At 46.3% G+C, this 21,539-nt stretch overlaps 1 protein-coding gene across 1 annotated transcript in view; it reads left to right on the plus strand.

Moving 5' to 3' along the window:
* The window catches only part of CHD7 (chromodomain helicase DNA binding protein 7), a 504,651-nt gene that overhangs the window by 175,450 nt on the left and 307,662 nt on the right, over window positions 1–21,539 (plus strand). Inside the window, 1 exon segment of the mRNA XM_030214843.1 lies at window positions 402–814. Coding sequence (XP_030070703.1) covers window positions 402–814 — 413 coding nt within the window.

Genomic DNA, 21,539 nt, shown 5'->3' on the forward strand with positions numbered 1-21,539 from the left:
ACATTTTGAATATAACCCTCCACCCCTTTCACAGACCTCTCAAAACTCCCCAGCCCCCAACTCCCCTTAGATCCCCTCCTAAAGAAACAATGTAAAACCAAGGAGGTTTAATAAAACAGTATAAACCTCACAGGTTTTGGGCCACTCAGTGTGGTGACAAGCTCTGCCTACTGGCTTCAGCCCACAGAATGGGCCAGATAGGCACATGCTGTCTCCTGTCTTATTAAACCTCCTTAGGGTATAGAGTCTCAGCTTTTAGTGTTCTAGGTAGACTGTGAATGCTCAACTTCCCTATACCCCTTTTTTTTTTTCTCTCAGCCCAGAATAACTGAAAATTGGACCACTGGTTCTTTTATTTTTACATCATGTCATAGTTATTTCTCTCTTCTTGTGTATTTCAGCATTCTCCATCGGAACCTTTTCTAGATAAACCAGTGCCGGATCTTACCAGAATAAGTGGTCCAAATGCCCCACTGTTGAAAAGTGAAGATTTTCTTCTTTCAGTGGAGAAACAGCCACCTCAGAAAAAAAAGAAGAAGAAAAACAATCACATTGCTGTAGAGGGTACCAGCAAAGCGGGTCTTCCTAGTGTTCCAGACAAACAAGAGTTTTCTGGCAGTTTATTGGATTGTTCCCAGGATGGGAAAAAGAAAAAAAAGAAAGCAAAGACAAAAGAGCCCAGGGAGTCAAAAGAACCCAAGGAGAAGGAGCCAAAGGAACCCAAGGCTCCCAAAGCCCCTAAGGTTCCCAAAGAGCCGAAGGAAAAGAAAGCAAAACCCACAACACCAAAACCCAAGAGCAGCAAAAAGATCAGGTAAGCGTGTTTAGTGTAATTGTGCTGCGGAGTTGTCTTGTCAGAGTTTTCCTAAAGTATAGCCAGAAAAAATGTACTATAAAAGTTTCAAGCTTGAAGTTTTTTTTTCTATGATTTAGTGAGGATTCTTGGACTACAAGGTTGCTTGGTTTTAGTAACCAAAATGTGTATATTTTTCTGAATAACCAGCATGGTCATCCATAGAAAATCAGTTTGTAACCCTCACTGAAAAGAACACCTGTTCTAGAAATTGAACATGAAATATTTTGTTTTCCAATGACTTAGTCTTGATTGACAGGTGGAAGGTATTTTATTAGTTAAAATAGTGGCAGTGGTTGTAGATCTAGGCAGTACTGATTGCAATGCAGTCAAATATGTCGTCATTGGAGGGTAGAATTTAAAAAAGTCTATTGCAGTTGTGCTTAATTTTGAAAGGGAGACATGATCAAATGAAATTATATATATATATATATATATATATATATATATAAAAGCTAAACTAAAAAAGTTACCAAGATCAAACGTTTGTGTGAGGCTCGGACATTATTTAAAAAGACCAATTTGAAAGTCCAGATAAATATATTCCATGCTTCCTTGTCATCAAGTAGATGAATCCATTACGAATGGGTTGTGTCCACCTACCAGCAGGGGGAGATAGAGAGCACTGAAAAACCATAGTGCCTCTTGGCCAGCTAGCTTCATCTGCCTCCCAGTATTCTCTATCTCCCCAGCAGGGTTGGATGCAGCTTATTCAGCTCCTTCAAAAATCTGCCTGGGGTGGCTCCTGGGCTTTTGCCAGTTGTAGCAGAGGTGTTGTGGCTATTGCAGCTTCACTTTAAAGGCACATAGGTTAGCCCTTTCCCTGCCTTACCCTTCCCCCTATGTGGATGCAGGTATATAGGTTTGTCCTGTCCCTGCCTTACCCTTCCCCCTATGTGGATGCAGGCATATAGGTTTGCCCTGTCCCTGCGTTTCCCACACTCTTCTATGTGGATGCAGGCACATTGGTATGTCCTTTCCCTGCCTTTACCACAGTCTTCTATGTGGATGCAGGCACATTGGTTTGTCCTTTCCCTGCCTTTCCCACTCTCCTGGACCTCCGGAGTACCTCTGTAGCTGTTGCCTCTAACTTTCCTCACAGCATTAAAAAAAACAAAACAAAACACTACGCGCTTGTTAGTGCTGCGATTCTGAGGCTTCCTTCTGTCTGTGCAGCGTGACCGGAGCTCTGCAACTCGGTCTGGTGAGGTAAGAGAGTCTTGTAGCTCCTCTGGGGAGGGCCTGCGATCGGGGGGTTTTGGCGTGAATCCGCCATTTTGAAATTTTCCGCAGTTTTCGGCGATGGTAGTTAAGCGCTGTTCATGTTGTGGCAAGCGCACATCCGCAGTGGGGCTCTGTAAATCGTGCTCTTCAGACGTCAGGGCTGGCCCGAGCATGGCGAGCGAGGTTTCTTCCCGCTCGGTGGAGCTGGCAGCGGGCAGCGGGCGCCATCTTGGATGCACTGCATGGCTCAACCCCCAAAGGAGCGGAGGGGTCTGAGGCTGGAGGGGAGCCTCGGATGGAGGCTACCAGAGGAGCTGCTTACCCTGGATTGGAACCGGGAGGCCAGGGTGAGCCTTTCTCCCCTGAGTTTGTGTTGCTTTTACATAAAGCGTTCATGTTAAAAAGAGCTCTGCCGCAGATGTCTGACTCTGTGTTGCTACCTGGTTCCCCTCCGGTGGAGACCGGCCCGGGACTGCCGTCAGGTTTTTTTCCCCAGACAGTTGGCCACAAGACAAGCCCAGAAGGGTACATTCCCCTTCAGAAAGTGGCGTCCCCCTCCCCCATGGTCGGGCTGTGGGGATTTTGAAGGGCTGGCAGGCCTTCGTGGTCCGAAGAGCCAGAGGTAGGTGTAGGATTGCCACTGGATCCAGATGATCCCACTGCGGTTAGGATTTTCCACCGCGAGGAGCTGCCAGCGCTTATTTCTGATGCCTTACAGGCTCTCTGTATTGAAGATCCTGTGATGGGTGAAGCCTCCTCTGGTAATCCGAGGATGGCAAGTACTAAGAAGCTTGCTCGAGCCTTTCCTTTGCATGACTCCATCCAAGAGCTTATTTTGGCTCAGTGGGCTGACCCTGAGGGGCCTTTGAAAGTTGCCAGGGCAATGGGGCACTTATACCCTCTCAGTGAGGAGCACTTGGCACGCTGGTCGTGCCTAAAGTGGATGCCCTAGTCACGGCTGTGACGAAAATGACTACCCTCCCAGTAGAGGGAGGGGTCGCCCTGAAGGACATGCAGGACCGACGTCTGGAATCAGCAATCAAACGGTCCTTTGAGATTTCAGGCCTAGCCTTACGGGCATCTGTGTGCAGTTGTTATGCTGCTCGAGCCTGCCTTGCTTGGTTGCAACAGGCAGTGGAACAGCCTGGGGATGGAGCGGAGCCCCTTGCGGAGGTGGCACCGCGGATGGAGTCGGCCTTGTCCTTTTTGTCTGACGCCCTCTATGATCTGGTCAGAGCTTCGGCTAAACAGATGGCTGTGGCGGTGGCTGCTCACCGCCTTCTATGGCTACGGCATTGGGCGGCTGACATGGTCTCTAAGCAAAGGTTGGTGGAGTTGCCCTTCCAGGGCCTTCTCCTATTTGGTGAGGAGTTGGAGAAAATTGTTAAAGGCCTGGGGGAAACTAAACCCCAGCGCTTACCCGAGGATAGGCCTCAGCCTTCTTCCAAGGGTCAGGCGGTTCCCTCCTCTTCCAAACCTTGCTTCGTGAAGCTAGAAGGTACCGCCCGGGGTGTTCTGCTGGGTTTACTATAAGTGCCCGCTTTCAGCAGAGGAACTCCTTTCGCTCAAACGTTCCGCAGCGGCCGGCTCAAGGCCTGGAGTTCGTGGGCGACCCTCTCAATGATGGTGCGCCGGCCCACTCCTCGATTCCTGCAGTTGGAGGACGTCTTTCCCTCTTTCTCGAGGAATGGGTCAAGATTTTGTGGGTTTTGAACCTGATCAGAGATGGCTACAGATTAGAATTCAATGCCCCGGTGAGAGACGTGTTTGTGGAGTCCCGATGCGGCTCTGCCGTCAAACGGGTGGCAGTAGAGGAGACCTTGCAAGGCTTGTTGCACCTCGGGGCGGTGGTCCCTGTGCCTCCCGCCGAGATCGGCTAAGGCCGTTACTCCATTTACTTTGTGGTGCCGTAAAAAGGAGGGTCTTTTCGGCCCATACTCGACTTAAAGGAATTCAACAAGTCACTGAGAGTGCGGCATTTTTGCATGGAAACTCTGCGCTCCATCATTGCGGCGGTACAGCCAGGAGAGTTTCTCATGTCTCTGGACCTGAAAGAAGCCTACTTGCACATTCCTATTTGGCCCCCGCACCAACGGTTTCTCCGGTTTGCGGTGTTGGGAAAACATTTCCAGTTTCGGGTTTTGCCTTTTGGCCTCGCCACAGCTCCCCGAACCTTTTCCAAGGTAATGGTGGTACTAGCTGCCTTTCTCAGGCAAGAGGGTATCCGGGTTCACCCGTACCTCAACGACTGGCTCATTAGAGTGGGCTCTGCAGAAGAGAATCATCATATAACAGCCAGAGTGGTCTCAGTACTTCAATCTCTGGGCTGGGTCGTCAATATACCCAAAAGTCACCTGACCCCCTCTCAATCTCTAGAATATTTGAGGGTCAGGTTCGACACAGTCTCGGGGTTTGTCTTTCTACCCGAGCAAAGGCAGTGCAAGCTTCAGAACCAGGTCCGTCTGCTCCTGAGGATGCCTCACCCGCGAGCTTGGGACATAGTCCAGCTGTTGGGGTCGATGATGGCCACCTTGGAAGTGGTGCCATTGGCGAGAGCGCACCTGAGACCTCTGCAGTGTTCCCTGCTTCAACGATGGTCTCCAATTTCTCAGGATTACCAGCGCAGACTCGCGTGGCTCCCTGCGGCCCAACTCAGTATGGAGTTGTGGCTCTCAGACAGCATGCTGTGGTTAGGAATGCCGCTAGCACTCCCCGATTGGTGCCTGGTGGTAACAGATGCCAGCCTGAAGGGCTGGGGAGCACATTGCCAGAGAAGGCATGCCCAGGGTATCTGGACATCCGAGGAGTTGGAATGGTCCATCAATCGCTTGGAGTTAAAAGCGATATTCCAGGCGCTTCTGGCCTTTCACACGACCCTGGAGGGACTGGCTGTCAGAGTTCTGTCGGACAACACGACAGCGGTGGCCTACATAAATCGACAAGGCGGCACTCAGTGTCAAGCAGTGGCCGCTCAGATATGCCACTGGGCCAAGCTACATCTGCAGTTTCTGTCAGCAGCTCACATTGCAGGTCAGAGCAACGTGCAAGCCGATTAAGCAGGCATCAAATCGACCCAGCAGAGTGGGAACTGGCAGACAAAGTGTTCCTTCAGGTCTGTGCCAAATGAGGGACGCCCATAGCGGATCTTATGGCGTCAAGCGCAAATGCCAAAGTCCCGTCCTTTTACAGCAGACGGCGAGATCCTCGCTCGGCGGGGTTGGATGCCTTGGCTGAACCCTGGCCTCAGGGCCTCCTGTATGTGTTCCCTCCTTGGCCCTTGATAGGGCGAGTACTCCTGGGGATTCGGCTTCATCAAGGAGAGGTGGTTATCATTGTCCTGGATTGGCCTAGGCGGCCATGGTATGCGGACCTCCGGTGGATGCTGGTAGAGGTTCCCCTTCCTTTGCCTCTGGTACCGAACCTGTTGTCCCAGTGGCCGGTAACCATGGAGGACGCCTGCCGTTTTGGTCTTACGGCATGGCTATTGAGAGGGCGCAATTGAGAGACAAGGGCTATTCCAACAAGGTCATCTTCACTCTCCTTCAGACCCGCAAGTGTTCCACTTCCGTTGCCTGTGCTCGGATTTGGTGCCAGTTTGAGGCTTGGTGTGCTGCTAAAGCGATTACACCCATGCGGGCTTCTGTCTCGCCGATACTTGACTCTTTGCAGGATGGTTTACAAAAAGGCTTGACCTATAATTCCCTGCATGTTCAAGTGGCAGCCTTGGCATGTTTTCGGGGGAAGGTGGCTGGCCTCTCCCTGGCTGCTTATCCGGATGTGGCACGGTTTCTTAGAAGGGTGCTTTGGCTCCGTCCTCCCGTGCGGGCTCCGTGTCCGGCCTGGAACCTGGGGTTAGTTTTAAAGGCCCTTCAGTGTCCGCCCTTCGAGCCGCTTAGGCGAGCTTCGGAGAAGGATGTGACCTTAAAGACGGTCTTTTTGGTGGCCGTGACATCGGCAAGACGGGTATCTGAGCTCCAGGCGCCGTCCTGTCGAGACCCATTTCTGCAATTCTCAGAGTCCGGAGTAATGGTACGTACGGTGCCTTCCTTCATGCCTCAGGTGGTTTCAGCATTTCACCTAAACCAGCCTATTTTCCTGCCTTCCTTTTCTAGAGAGGAGTTTCCAGAATCTTTTGTGCAATTGCACCTTTTAGATGTGCGAAGGGCTCTGTTGCAATATCTGCGCATGTCGCATGCTTTCAGGACCTCTGACCACCTTTTTGTTTTGTTGTCAGGTCCTTGCAGAGGGTCTCCAGCGTCTAAAGCCACTGGCTCAAAGAAGCTATTTTTTCAGCATATCTGCTGGCTGGCCGGCCTCCGCCTGAAGCCTTTAAGGCACAGCGATTTCCTCTTCTTGGGTTGAAACTGGAGCACTCTCTCTTTAAGAGAGATGCAGTGCAGCGACATGGGCGTCTAAGCTCTCTTTTGCCTGACATTACAGGCTGGATGTGGCTGCCAGGAGGGATGCGCATTTTGGAGCACAAGTGCTTGCGTGTTGTGTGGCCTGTTCCCACCCTATCTAGGGATTGCTTTGATACATCCCATTCGTAATGGATTCATCTGCTTGATGACAAGGAAGGGAAAATTAGGTTCTTACCTTGGTAATTTTCTTTCCTTTAGTCATAGCAGATGAATCCATGAGCCCTCCCTGATTGATTGGTTGATTGATTAATGCTGTTTTGGGTTCAGTTTTTCCTGTAGATATGTTCCCTCATTGGGAGAAGTTGGAAAACAGTCTTCAGGATTTCTGTTCTGTTACAGGAGGTTGAGTTCGTCTCTCCTTTGCATTACTGCTCCTGTTCTGGGGCGTTTGTTCGCTGTGAGGAAAGTTCATGGTGTACTTTGTGGTGTAACACTGCTTTGCAAGCTTCAAATACTGAGAGGCAAATTGAGCTAGCTGGCCAAGAGGCACTATGGTTTTCAGTGCTCTCTATCGCCCCTTGCTGGTAGGTGGACACAACCCATTCATAATGGATTCATCTGCTATGACTAAAGGAAAGAAAATTACCAAGGTAAGAACCTAATTTTCCCTTTATCGCAAGACAACAGCTTAGGTTTCCCTGATTTACTTTGTTTTTGTATTGCCATATCCCTGAATGGTGTGTGTTTTGTTTGCTTGGTTTTAATTGCCTAATTTTATTCCCTTAATACAATGAGATGTATCAGGAAGTGTGGGTTCTAAAAAAGCTCTGGTTAATGAAATCAGATGTACATGTAGGTTGGGCATTCAACTGGTTATGGTTCCTAATTGGTTCGCTGTTATTCCTTGAACTGGTTGCATCTTGTATCTTGCATTAGAAGTGTAGCTGCTTATCTGTAATAAGGGGTTCTTCATAGATGGCAGGGGAATGCAGTTACAGTTCTGGGGATGACATGGGCTAACATTGCTATCACCGATGCTATCACCGAGTAAAACACAAGTAAAACTTGTTTGGGCATATGTGGGAGATTCCTGCTTAGTAGCATTAGCTTCTTCCCACCTTAGTCTATTCCCAAGTTAAAGAGAGAGGAAGCATCCACATTAAGAGAGAAGGGGGGGGGGAGGGGAGGTAATTGTGACTGCATTCCCTTCTCTTTCTATGGAGATTCCCCTGTTAAGGTAAACCACATTTTCACTGAACAGAAGCAGGGCAGTGGAGGTACACTTCCTGTTGAATCCTAAGCTACAGGTTGCTGATAAGCCAAAAGTGGTTGACCTAGTGATGGGTGGAAGGAGTTATTAAGCAAGACTGGTGTAGGGAGCAATTATAACTTGCCAAGATTTAGGCACCTCATTGGGGCATGCTTGGCACCAATTCTATTACAACATTTGGATACATCTAAGCCACTATGGCATGTTAAAATTTAAGTGCGCTCCCAGGTTAATGGCTGGTGTAAGTTGGTGCAGCTAAGTGTGCCTTGCAACATACACAACTGTTAGTCTATAAATTGCACACGTCACTTGGTGACAAACCTAAAAGCAGAAGAAACCCCCTTTGGAAAAACAGAATAGAAAATAGGGGGAGTGACCACTGAAGTTCCAACTCTGGGATATTTATTTAATATATACAAGAAAAACCATAAATATGACTTGACACAGTCCTGTGTTTTGGCGTAGAAGGCGCCTGCCTCAGGAGTCTTAGGGATGAATAAGTGTATCAATTATTTGCAGTAGTCTTTTTGGAGCAAAAATTGCATTAACCACCAACTAGGGAAGTAGCGTTTCCAACTGACGCACACAGTGAGGAGGAACACCAATGTAACATGGCTGAAAAAATGATCTATAAAAATTACCGTGTTGCTGTTAGGAGCATTAGTTGATGACCTAAAGGTATGTGTTGGTTTATTTGCATTGAGAGTAGTGTAGGAAACCAAACCTGTCTGTGCCATTAAGAAGCTGAGGATCACTTGAAGCCTTGTCTTGACACATTTTCTATATAGATATCAATGGAATTGGAAGCATACAGTAGTTCTGCAGAATGACGAATGCGACATGAGCTATTCAAGAATGAAAAGGGCAGATGGAAGAAAATGACACACTATGTATCGTCTGGGGCTCTGCTCAAAATAGGTAGATGTGTAGTTGATCCAAGTTTTGAAGTGAGCAGAAGAAACATTGCTTTCTAGTGATATGTGGATCTGGCTTCTGACTGAGTCCACCATGTGTTTAAGTTGGCCAGGAAGATAGGATGCTTGTATGTTGATTGCTGAAGACAGAGCAAGGTATCATATTTGCATTACTTTTTGGCAGAGTTTGAGGGATCCTTTCCTTGTTTGTTCACATACAACATATCTTCTTGGCTGTCAGTTCAAATGAGAATAATTTTACTGTTCTGGGCAGAAATGCTTTTGACTGCATAGCAGATAGCCCTGAGTTCCAGTTGATTGATAAATAGCTGTTTCCAATCAGAGATCATTGCTCCTGCATCCTGTAATGCAGTGAATGAGATGCCCAGTCTAGAGGCAAAATCATTAGGGTGAGTACTAACTGAGATTGTGGGGTCTGAAATGGATATTCTCCAGAAAGGTTTGCCGACTGAGTCCGTTGGAGGGAATGTCTTATTCCTTTTGGTAGGGGGATTCTGGTGGATTGGGATTGATGTGTCTGATCCAGTGGCACTTGAGATGCCATTGAAGTGAGTGCATATGGAGTATAATCAAAGGCAAACCACATGCACTGTGGCTGCTATGTGACCTAAGATATAGAATATTCCTGGCAGATGTACTGTGGAGCAAATTTGATCACAGTTTGGCGTCTGTCCTCTGATAAATATGCCTTGACTGTAAGAGCCAGCCAAAGAAGCCATTTGAGACAGGCTAGAGTGACTTCCTAGTTTTTTACTGACCTCTTTTCCTGATGAAGTCTGTCCCTTCTCTTTTGTTTTGCAGGTTTAGGGAACTGAGTTGAAGTACTTGACTGCTTTTGATTTGCAGAATATTTCTCTGTGCTGTCTTCATGGGATGAGTGCAAATGTTCGCTCACATTTGCTCCCCCACCACCCCAATGGTAGCAAATATCGGGTGTGGGAAGCATTTATTGTTATGCAGACTGCTGGTTTTGACTACCTCTTGAGTTGTTGCAGCTCCGAGGCAGGCAGGAGAACTGGCAATGTAGTAAATTTAAAATGAATCGGAGAAATTTTTTCTTCACTCAACGTGTAATTAAACTCTAGAATTTGTTGCCAGAGAATGTGGTAAAGGCGGTTAGCTTAGCGGAGTTTAAAAAAGGGTTGACGACTTCCTAAAGGAAAAGTCCATAGACCGTTATTAAATGAACTTGGGGAAAATCCACTATTTCTGGGATAAGCAGTATAAAACGTTTTGTACATTTTTTGGATCTTGCCGGGTATTTGTGACCTGGATTGGCCACTGTTGGAAACAGGATACTGGGCTCGATGGACCTTTGCTCTTTCCCAGTATGGCAATACTTATGTGTGTACTTATGTAATTTGTAGAGAAGATAGCCTTTGGGTCAGAGGCAGCCAACATATAGTGTAGGAGCAGAGAGTTCTGAGTGCTGGTTTCTTCTGCTACCAGAAATGAAAGAACATTTAACTTGTAAATGAGTGAGGTGAGAAGAGTGTCTTTCTCCAGTTGGGCATGCAGATGAAAAAAAAAAAACTGTGGTGGGGGATAAGCTATCGCTGCTGAGCGGAAATCTCCTACGTAAAATGCAACTGCTCCAAAATACACCTGGTAGACTGATCTTTGGGTTAGGTAGATATAAAACAGCTTCTTCATTGTTGAGAAATTTGCATTAGTTACCTGTGGAACAGCATTTTAAATTTAAAATCACTACTCTTTATTTTTAAATCTTTGAGTGGATTAACTTTAATTGACCTTATTCAGCTTTTGAGCTTTCCATCTACTCATTCCAAGTTTTGTTTCAGTCAGCATTAAGACTTGGATCTCCAACAATGATGATTGATTTTAAACAGTGTGTTGGAGCATTTCCTTTTCCATTCCAGGGTGTAAAAGTCTAGAATGATGATCCTATCCAAATTAGTCAAATTCAATCTTATACTTGTTTTAGAAAGGTGTTAAACACATTTCTTTCTGATTTGACTAATATATTTGGTTTTATATTATTCTTTAATTTTATATCTCTTCTGTTTATAGATGACTTACCTTGAATCTATTAAGGAATTAGGCAGATTAAAAATCATAGAATAGAATGCCCAAAACATGTTATAACTAGGTGGGGAGAGTTCCAGTATGGCAGTGTCGGCTGATGTCACCACCAGGAAGTGTGCCCGTTATATCTTTGGAGAATGGAATGCACCATTGTGTTTGGTTGCAGGGAATTATTTCTTGCTTGCGATGGTGTTGGATTGGAGAGAAAAGGACCAGCCAGCTTAGTTCAGACTCCTGTCATTTTATAAATGCTATTTTACATCCTGCTAATAAATATATCATCCATGCTACATTAACTTTATCTTACCACAACATCACTTTGTATTTGTTTACACCGGAGTCTCCAAACGCCTCTCCGATACTATGTAAGCCACATTGAGCCTACAAATAGGTGGGGAAATGTGGGATACAAATGTAACAAATAAAAATAAATCTCATTCATATAAATTGTATCTGATAAACTACCTGGCTTACGGGGCAAAGCTAAGAGGATCTTTCTGTGACTAAGTTTATGTAAGCCATAGGATGATAAATCCGTGATCTTTTCAGCTTAAACACACTGAACAGCCAGTTGGTTTCTCTTCCTTTTCCCTTTTTTTGTTTTCCTGTGTGATAATCAGTTTGATGTATTATGTATCTTTGGGCAAAGATAGGTCAGCATGTGAGAATTGGTAGCATGTGTGCACACTTTTTTAAAGCCAGTCTGAACTATACTGCCCTTGGAAGTATGTTAAGCCTGCTGCAGACCTTGTGACAAAGCACTTGGGGCCCAGTGTGACTAAAAAGTATGTGTGTGTGTGTGGCTCCTTTTAGAGGTCACCAGTGTTACGATGCACCATCACTTTGTCAACTTGATCTACCTGGCATTGGTTCAAGTTCCCTTGGCAGGGCCAAGCTTTGATTTAAACAAATTTGAGAGAGGTTTAAGTTTTTTCCTTTTTGCACTGATTTGATAAAAGAAACCACAGAACACAGCAGCGCAGGTGTTGCAAATGTTTGAAAGCTGATTGAGGGAAGCAGATGGCTTTAGTCAGTGGCATCCAGCCAAAAGAGCAGGTGCTGGTCATGTGACCACTGGTTACCACGGTAATCTGATTGCTCTTGGCGTGCAGATGAAAGGAAAGGGGCCCAGTGTTCAGCTGGAGCATTGTATAATTTGTGGCAGTTAGAGCGGAAATAAATGCTGGAAATAGAGCCTCATGGTAGGGGAGACTTCTGGGCATGTGTAATATAAACACAAGGACAGTTGGGAAGAGTGCTGTTGTGTGTATCTTGAGGGGTTTTATTTTTTGGAAACCGAGTTTTTCCTCTGACTGTTTTTGCTGCTTATTCTGGGCCTACAGTTTGAAAATAAAACTCAAATGTTTTAGAAAATATTCAATTTAAAATATTATTTTTTTTGTGGTTACTGTAGGTTAAAAAAAGTGATGTATAGAGTTTGTATTTTCTCTTAAAATTTAAAATTGATTTGCTTTTACAAAGTGTTAAATTAGCAGTATGCTCTGTTTCAGCAATTCACTTTTTCAGAACCTTGTGCATACTGTGCTGCTTCTGGATTTAGAAGGATTTTATCTGGCATAATTGTGTATTGCGTTGGAGCTTGGAATCATCTTGGAATACAGTATTCAGTGGGTATATGCTATATAAACTGCAGTTAAGCATGCATTTGACCTTTGTGTCTGAATTGCAAACTGCAATGCAGAATGTGTAGATGTTCATGAAGACTTGATATCGTATATTAGACTAGTTTTAGAATGCAAATGATAAATGAGCATAACCTAGTATTTCTAGTCAGCATAAAAATGAATTTTATGCTGAAGTACGCAACTGAAGGGCTGGAAGTAAAAGCTTTTTTAAAAAAGAGTGGACATGATACAAAACAGGCAGTTTGCAGAGATCTGTAGTTTAAAAGGAGGCACTATTTCCCTTGGATGACTTAAGTATAGTGCTTTGCAAAAGACTTCAAGCCCTTCCACATTTTTCTCATTCTGCTGTTCTAAAAATAAAATTTAAAATGCATTAAAGTTGGAGTATGCAGAGCATGTTAGGTAAATTAATGAAACACTTTCAGTATTCAAGAGCCAATACAGATATTGACAGGACAAATCCAGGAGCTCCTCAACCAGGAAAGAGGGGTGTCACACAGAAGAGGTTTGAGGATCCTTCAGATTGGAAAGAAGGGTAGCCCCGAAACCAACCCTGAGAGTTTCAAACCTCCTCTCTACTGTGGCACCATCCACGTCTGTCAACGAGGCTGTTTCTTCTTACAACAATACTCTATCCTCTGCCTTAGACACTCTTGCACCTTTGATGACCCGCCCTGTAAGGCGTACAAAACCCCAACCTTGGCTGACTTCTAATATCCGCTACCTACGTTCCTGTACCCGCTCCGCCGAACGCCTCTGGCGGAAATCTCGGGCCCTTGCTGATTTCTTACACTTTAAGTTCATGCTGACCTCTTTCCAATCTGCTCTTTTACATGCCAAACAGGATTATTATATCCAACTGACCAACTCTCTTGGCTCTAATCCTCGACTTCTCTTCACCACATTGAACTCTCTCCTCAAGGTGCCCCCTCCCCCAACTCCCCCTTCATTATCTCCTCGGACCCTTGCTGAATTCTTTCACAACAAGGTTCAAAAGATAAACCTTGCTTTCTCTACCTCACCAGCTCTCCCTCCACTAGTCCGTTCCCCTCTCTCTCCTTCCCCTCATTCCCTTTCCTCCTTTCCTGAAGTTATTATTGAGGAAACTACACTTCTCCTTTCTTCCTCAAAATGTACCACCTGTTCCTCTGATCCCATTCCCACCCACCTTCTTAATGCCATCTCTCCTGCTCTTATTCCTTTATCTGTCACATTCTCAACCTCTCACTTTCCACTGCGACTGTCCCTGCTGCCTTTAAACATGCTGTGGTCACACCTCTCCTTAAGAAGCCTTCACTTGACCCTACTTGTCCCTCTAATTACCGACCCATCTCCCTCCTTCCTTTTCTCTCCAAATTACTTGAGCATGCTGTTCACCGCCGCTGCCTTGATTTTCTCTCCTCACATGCTATTCTTGACCCATTACAATCTGGTTTTCGCCCTCTCCACTCAACCGAAACTGCGCTTACTAAAGTCTCCAATGACCTATTACTGGCTAAATCCAGAGGTCAATATTCCATCCTCATTCTTCTTGATCTTTCCGCTGCTTTTGACACTGTCGATCACAGCATACTTCTCGATACCCTGTCCTCACTTGGATTCCAGGGCTCTGTCCTTTCCTGGTTCTCTTCCTACCTCTCCCTCCGCACCTTTAGTGTTCACTCTGGTGGATCCTCTTCTACTTCTATCCCTCTGCCTGTCGGCGTACCTCAGGGTTCTGTTCTTGGTCCCCTCCTCTTTTCTATCTACACTTCTTCCCTTGGTTCATTAATCTCATCCCATGGCTTTTCCTACCATCTCTATGCTGATGACTCCCAAATCTACCTTTCTACCCCTGATATCTCACCTTGCATCCAAACCAAAGTTTCAGCGTGCTTGTCTGACATTGCTGCCTGGATGTCTCAACGCCACCTGAAATTAAATATGACCAAAACCGAGCTTCTCATTTTCCCCCCCAAACCCACCTCCCTGCTCCCCCCGTTTTCTATTTCTGTTGATGGCTCTCTCATTCTCCCTGTCTCCTCAGCTCAAAACCTTGGGGTCATCTTTGACTCTTCTCTCTCCTTCTCTGCTCATATCCAGCAGACCGCCAAGACCTGTCGTTTCTTTCTTTACAACATCCGTAAAATCCGCCCCTTTCTTTCCGAGCACTCTACCAAAACCCTCATCCACACCCTTGTCACCTCTCGTTTAGACTACTGCAATCTGCTTCTTGCTGGCCTCCCACTTAGTCACCTCTCCCCTCTCCAGTCGGTTCAAAACTCTGCTGCCCGTCTCATCTTCCGCCAGGGTCGCTTTACTCCTACTACCCCTCTCCTCAAGACCCTTCACTGGCTCCCTATCCGTTTTCGCATCCTGTTCAAACTTCTTCTACTAACCTATAAATGTATTCACTCTGGTGCTCCCCAGTATCTCTCCACACTCGTCCTTCCCTACACCCCTTCCCGTGCACTCCGCTCCATGGATAAATCCTTCTTATCTGTTCCCTTCTCCACTACTGCCAACTCCAGACTTCGCGCCTTCTGTCTCGCTGCACCCTACGCCTGGAATAAACTTCCTGAGCCCCTACGTCTTGCCCCATTCTTGGCCACCTTTAAATCTAGACTGAAAGCCCACCTCTTTAACATTGCTTTTGACTCGTAACCACTTGTAACCACTCGCCTCCACCTACCCTCCTCTCTTCCTTCCCGTTCACATTAATTGATTTGATTTGCTTTATTTATTTTTTGTCTATTAGATTGTAAGCTCTTTGAGCAGGGACTGTCTTTCTTCTATGTTTGTGCAGCGCTGCGTATGCCTTGTAGCGCTATAGAAATGCTAAATAGTAGTAGTAGTAGTAGTAGTAGTGAACCAGAGATGAGAACAAACATTTCCAGCTGTGAGATGGAAGTAAAAGTGTGAGCTGAAATACTTGGCCAAATTATTCAGTTAAATAAGCCATCTTCAAAGTATCTATAATGGTATATTGGCTTTGTACTAGCAGAAGGAAAGAAAAGTGAGAAATCAAGAGACATTGAAGGGACCACAGAGAAAACCCAGCCATACACAGCACCATAGTAAGAAGAAATCTTCTTACCTGGTGCCAGGCAGTAACCGGTATCCCTGAGCAATCCAAAACGGTCCAGTTCAAAGCCATCCACCAACACTGGTAGAGAATTAAATAACCAGTTCCCATAGCATTATAAGAAAGTGTTCATTGTATAAGCACTGAGAGACAGGGACTCTGCAGTCAGATTCTCTGTCTGAATTACAAAGCATTGTGCTGCACCTTATATAGTATTACAATATTGTGATTTCCATAAGTACAACCCAGGATAATACATATATGGCTTGTTAGTGCATATACGTAATCCTGATTAGTGACATAACGCATGCTAATCTTGTTAACTGCCCCTCACTAATGAGCGATGCCCTTTAAGCACTACCTATTTTAGCAGAAGGTGCATAAAATGATACAGGCCAGACATGCATAGTGAGTGAACGTTTGTCAAGAGGTAGCTTGAAGGTTAGTGTCTGACCTCTCATGTCTTCACACACTTTTGAGGAAATCAAATTCTGCCCCAAACCAGTTTGTATCTGTATGATAGGGCTATACTGTGTGCCAGGTCTTTTACATAAGACACATCCCTCTTATTTATATAACTTCTACATGATCTCATTTCATTTCTGAGCAGACCCCCCTCTTGTATGCTTCTTATGGTCTTCAGTGTATATTGCTGAATAATTGGTACTGCAGGCCTCCCCCCCCCCCCCCCCCCCCGATTCCTTCACTGACTGTACAATTCATAATAGCAGAAAAGATAGGCCTATGATTTCCTTCAATATATTCAGAAAGTTAATTAACAATTAAGAATATGCAGCCAAGACTCTCTGGTTTCTTAAGTCTGCACACACTTTTGTCGTAGCAAATCCAAATTTCTTATCCTAGATGAGTCCACACCTATGGGTTATGTTCCCTTAACAGCAGATAGAGGCAGACACATTGAAGGTTCTGATATCACTGATACAAGGAGTGGTGTAGCCAGGAATCTTCTGTGCCTCCAACAGATGCAACAGTTAGTTTGGTACAGCAGGGTTTTCTTCTCGGCCTGATTCTCAGAATTTTGGTCTATGAATCTTATCCTTGTGGTTTCAGCCTGCCCAAATAAAAGTTGCTGCGCTGTCTTGTTTTTTTTTTTTTTTTTGGGGGGGGGGGGGGGGGCATTCACGGTAAATCATTAGCTAGCCATCTGGATATCTTTGTTTCTGCGTGGAGCAGGTCTCATTCGTTCTCCCTTTAGGACCATCCTTCATGTTTAGGACCTTAATTTGGTTCTTTCATTTCTCTCTAAGTCACCCTTTGAACCCTTGGCATCCTGTACTCTGAGGGATTTGACAGTAAAGACAATATTCTTGGTAGCCATCACCTTGGCCAGGAGAGTGTCAGAGTTGCAGGCTCTTTCCTGTTGGTCTCCATTTTTGGAATTTTCAAAGGAGCGAGTGTTCTTTTGCCCCACTCCTTCCTTTCTCCGTAAGGTCGTTTCAAGGTTTCATTTGTCCCAGTTGGTGTTGTTACCTATGATAGGTTCTTCCTCTGGGTCGTAGGACCAGCGGTGTCTAGATGTCCAGAGAGTTTTGAAGCACTGTTTGAGAACTATGGAGGAATACTGACAGATGGCTCGTCTGTTTCTGCTGCTTGGAGATTCCCATAAAGAGTTAGCGGCGTCTAAGCAAACCATTTTTCGGTGGCTTAAGGAGACGATTACTTGGATGTATCTTCTTTCAGGGAAAGCTATACCACCAAAGGTGAAAGCACATTCTAGCAGAGGGCAGGCTGTGTCGTGGGCAGAGCGCTTTCTGGTTACTCCTGTTGAAATTTATAAGGCAGCAACTTGGTCCTCATTGCATTCCTTTTCGAAGCATTACAATTTGGACATTGTGTCATCAGGAAGCAGCCTTTGGTGTGAAGGTGCTTTTGGAAGGCTTGCTAAGTGCTCTCCCATGATGATACTGCTTTGTTACTTCCCATCAGTCACATTCTGGGCCGGTTCGGAGGGATGCTAAGGAAGGAGAAATTAGGTCTTACCTGCTAATTTTGCTTTCCTTTGGTCCCTCCAGACTGGCCCAGATCCCTCTCTCTTATGGTTTGATTAGATGTGGTCGATTCTCTTCGTTTTTCTTTTTCAGTTCTTGTTTTCCTAAAAAGCTGCTTTGTATGTTTGCAATTTCTTTGAAAAAAAAAATAAAAACTATAGTAAAAGAAAAGCCAGCGGTAGAGGTGCAGCCAGTTTTGGCACATTGTGCAAGATTCAAATTCTCATGCTTAGTAAGTCTTGGTGGCTACTCAAGTTACCTGGGTGCACAGAAGGGTTTTTTTTTCTTCTTCTGCTTTGGGACATTAATACTGACTCTATCTCTAGCTGGGCAGGGCTCTTATTGGCTATCTCTTTAGAGTCAAAGTTCTCAGTCTTCACCTACTGGAAGGCATGCACAACCCATCAGTCACATTCTGGGCCAGTCTGGAGGGACTGAAGGAAAGCAAATTAGCATGTAAGAACTAATTTCTCCTTATTTGTCCTCCTCCTTTGATGTTGGGTTTTTGTGTGATATTCCTTTCTTTAGCGCAGGCAGCAGATGGATCCAGTAACTGATGGGTTGTGTCCGTCTACAAGCAGGTGGAGATAGATTACTAAACTGTGGTGAGTGAAGCTGTAAGACCAGCCCCTCTATCTCCAGCAGGTGGTGGATGGCATCTCACCAGCTCCTGGATTCTTCTGTTATTCTGGGATGACTACTTGGCTTTTCTCTAGCCAGTTTGAGTCTGGGGGTGACTGGTTTTTGCTTGCAGCCATCTTTGGAGGCATACCTGGTTTGCTGGGTCTCTGATTCACCCTGTGTCTCCTTGCCTTGCAGTGCCTTGGCAGACTTCCCTTCCTCACCACTAAAAAAAAAACAAACAGACAAACAAAAAAAACAAAGTGGAGAAAACAGTTATTTTTTTTGTTTCTCAGTGCAAAAAAAAAAATAAAAAGCCATTTCTATAGAGGAACAGAATGCACTGTGCACTTTGCTGGGCATTTCTGCAGTGGATTTCTGCCTTGCAGCATGTGGTTCCTTTTTGGCAGCAGGCTGGTGCTGTGTCTGGTTGGGGAGCCTGTTACCATGGTGAGTGCCTGTCTCCTTTTGCTTCCCTACGCGGTTCGCACCGCAATTATGGTGGCAGAGGCAGTAAAAAGATGCTCCCGCTGTGGGAAGCGGAAATCCCCAGCGGGACTTTTCAGTATGGGTTGTTCGGAGCCTTTAGCTCCTGGGGAGAGTGTCGCTTATGTTTCCCTTTCTGAAGTGCGCGCGCATGCCGTTCTATTTCTCCTACCTCAGGCGCAGCTCCCGTGAAACAGCTAATGGCAGTTTTGGAGCCTTTGCTCTATTCAGGTGACTTTTCGGTTGGCACTGCACAGCATTTGTTTCTTCTCTTGGCACCGCTCCGGGGACCTCCTTTGTGGCTGGGGGCTTTGATGATGTCTTTTCTCCGGACTTCGTTCTTGTCCTTCATCAGGCCTATCTTTTAAAGTGGTCTCTGCCTCTCTCTCAGCTCCAAGTCTCTTCCTTCCCTCAGGCGGTCCTGTTTTGGATTTTGGGTGCAGGTTTCATGTTCCCCCGGAGGACCTGGCTCTTAAGTGGAGACACTTCTCCTCTATCTTGGATGTACCATCTTTAGGTTCCAGTTCCCCTTCACTTGCCGCGCCTTCTGACTCCCTTTTCAGATGGATCAGTTAGAGGAGGGGTGAGTTGCAGCAGGAGGAGCCTGTTGATCCTACTGCCGTCTGCATGTTTCATATGGATGAGCTGCCCTCCTTTATTTTTAGTGCGCTGGTGGTTTTAAACATGTCTGACCCTGAGGTACAGGCTGCGATTGTGGTTAATCTGAAGATGACCAGCACGAGAAAACCGTCTAAAGCTTTTCCCATCCACGAGGCCAACCTGGAGCTTAGCTCAGTGGTCTGACCCTGAGGGGACCCTCAAGATGTCTATGGCGATGTCTCACCTTTATCCAGCGGTCTCAGATCAGGTGGATGCATTGGTGACAGTGGTCACCAAAAAGACTACAGTCTTGGTGGAATGGGGTGTAGTGCTTAGATATGCAGGACCAGCGTCTGGAAGCCTTTCTCTAGCATTGCTCTTATGCGGCCAGGGTGTGCCTCAGTTGGCTTCAGCAGACTCCGGAACAAGGCTCAGACATGGATTCTGGGTTGGTATCTGTTGTACCCAGATGGATTTGGGCCGTGCTTATTTGAATGATGCCCTCTACTACTTGGTTAGGGCCTCAGCCAAACAGATGGTGCTGGCGGTGTCTTCTTGCTGGCTGTTATGGCTTATTGGGCGGCAGACTTGGCCTCTATGCAAAGGCTCACTCTTTTTGGGGCAGACTTCTGTTTGGAAAAGAGCTGGAGAAGATTTTTAAGGATTTGGGGGACTCCAAGGGTCAACGTCTCACTGAAGACAAGCTCAGATCTGCTCCGGGAGTATGCAGCCTTGCCTAAAAGAGGCTCACCATTATTGTCCAGGTTGTTCTGCTCCTCCTTTCCAATGTTCCCGTTTTTCAGCAGTAATCTTCTTTTCATGAGATAAATGATCTGTGACCAACTCCACGCACCCAGGAGTTGCAGGCTGCTATTCCCAGTGATGGGGCGCTGGTCTACTCTTCCCAATGATGGGGTGCTGGTATACTCTCTGGTTCTTCAGATAGGGGATCATATGATCCTCGTTTATGAAGAGTGGGACAAAATCACTTCAGATCAATGGGTTCTGGATATTAATTGGGACAGTTAAAAGCTAGCGTTCGCCTCGCCCGTCGGAGATGCATTTTTGGAGTCCCACTGCTCTACCACTTCCAAGAAGGTAGCAGTCGAGGCAACTCTTCATTCCTTGTTGGAGATTGGAGCAATGGTGCCTGTCCCACCTCATGAGGTTCGAGCTGGGCAGTACTCCATTTACTTAGTGGTGCTTCGAAAAAGGGGGAGCAAGCTGAACTAGTTCTTGCTCATTCGGCACTTTTGTATGGAAATGCTGATCTGTTGTGGCGGTGGTTCAGCCAGGAGAGTTTCTGATGGCATTAGACCTCAAGGAGGCTTATCTCCATATCCCAGTATCCCAATTTGGCCTCCACATCAGCGTTTCTGCGTTTTGCTGTTCTGGGTTACCGTTACCAGTTTCAGGCACTGCTCTTTGGCCTCTCCACTGCTGCATGGACTTCCTCGAAGGTCATGGCGGCGTTCCTGTGGAAAGAAAGAATCAGGGTCCATCCCTACCTGGACAAATAGCTGATTGGGGCAGACTCTGTTCAGGAGAGTTGCAGAGCCACCAACAGGGTGATGGCACTGCTACAATCTTTGGACTGGGTTCTGAACTTTCCTAAGAGCCACCTACTCCCTGCTTGTACCTTCGACTACCTGGGGACTGACTTTGACACGGCTTTGGGCTGTGTATTCTTGCTGGAGGAGTGGCGGATCAAGTTCCGCTCCCAGATTTCCAGCCTTCTTCGGGTGTTGAGTCCCTGGATTTGGTACTGTGTTCAAGTGCTGGGTTCCATGGCGGTGACCCTGGAGGTGGTTCCGTGGGCAAGAGTACATGTGCGAGCTCTTCAGTCGTCACTGCTGAGCAGATAGTTGCCGATATCTCAGGATTATTGGCACCACCTTTCGTGCTTCCACTGGTTTGGAGCAGAATGGCCTGATGGCTTCACAACCCCCACTTGCATCCCCGCAGTGGGTGATTGTGCTTACGGATGACAGTTTGATGGGTTGGGGCGCTCATTGTCTCCATCGTTATTCACAGGGAACATTGTTGGCTATGGAATTGACTTGGCCTATCAATTGCCTAGAGCTTTGTGCGGTGCTTTTCACCTTCATTGCATTTCATGATCTGCTGATGGACAGGGCGGTTCGAGTGTTCTCAGATAACACAACAGTGATGGCTTACATCAATCGACAAGGTGGCACCCAGAGTCTGGCACTTGTGACCGAGGCGGGTCGCCTTCTCCGGTGGGTGGAGGTCCATCTTTAGTGCCTGTCAGTGGCTCACATTGCAGGCCAGAGCAATGTACAAGTGGATTTTCTCAGCCTGCATACTCTGGATCCAGCAGAATGGGAGCTGGCTGTGGAATTATTTTGTCTGATTTTTGTTGCAAGTGGGGCACGCCTCAGATGGATCCCATGGCGACTTGGG

This window comes from Microcaecilia unicolor, chromosome 1 (assembly GCF_901765095.1).
Source record: "Microcaecilia unicolor chromosome 1, aMicUni1.1, whole genome shotgun sequence".
Lineage (NCBI taxonomy): Eukaryota > Metazoa > Chordata > Amphibia > Gymnophiona > Siphonopidae > Microcaecilia > Microcaecilia unicolor.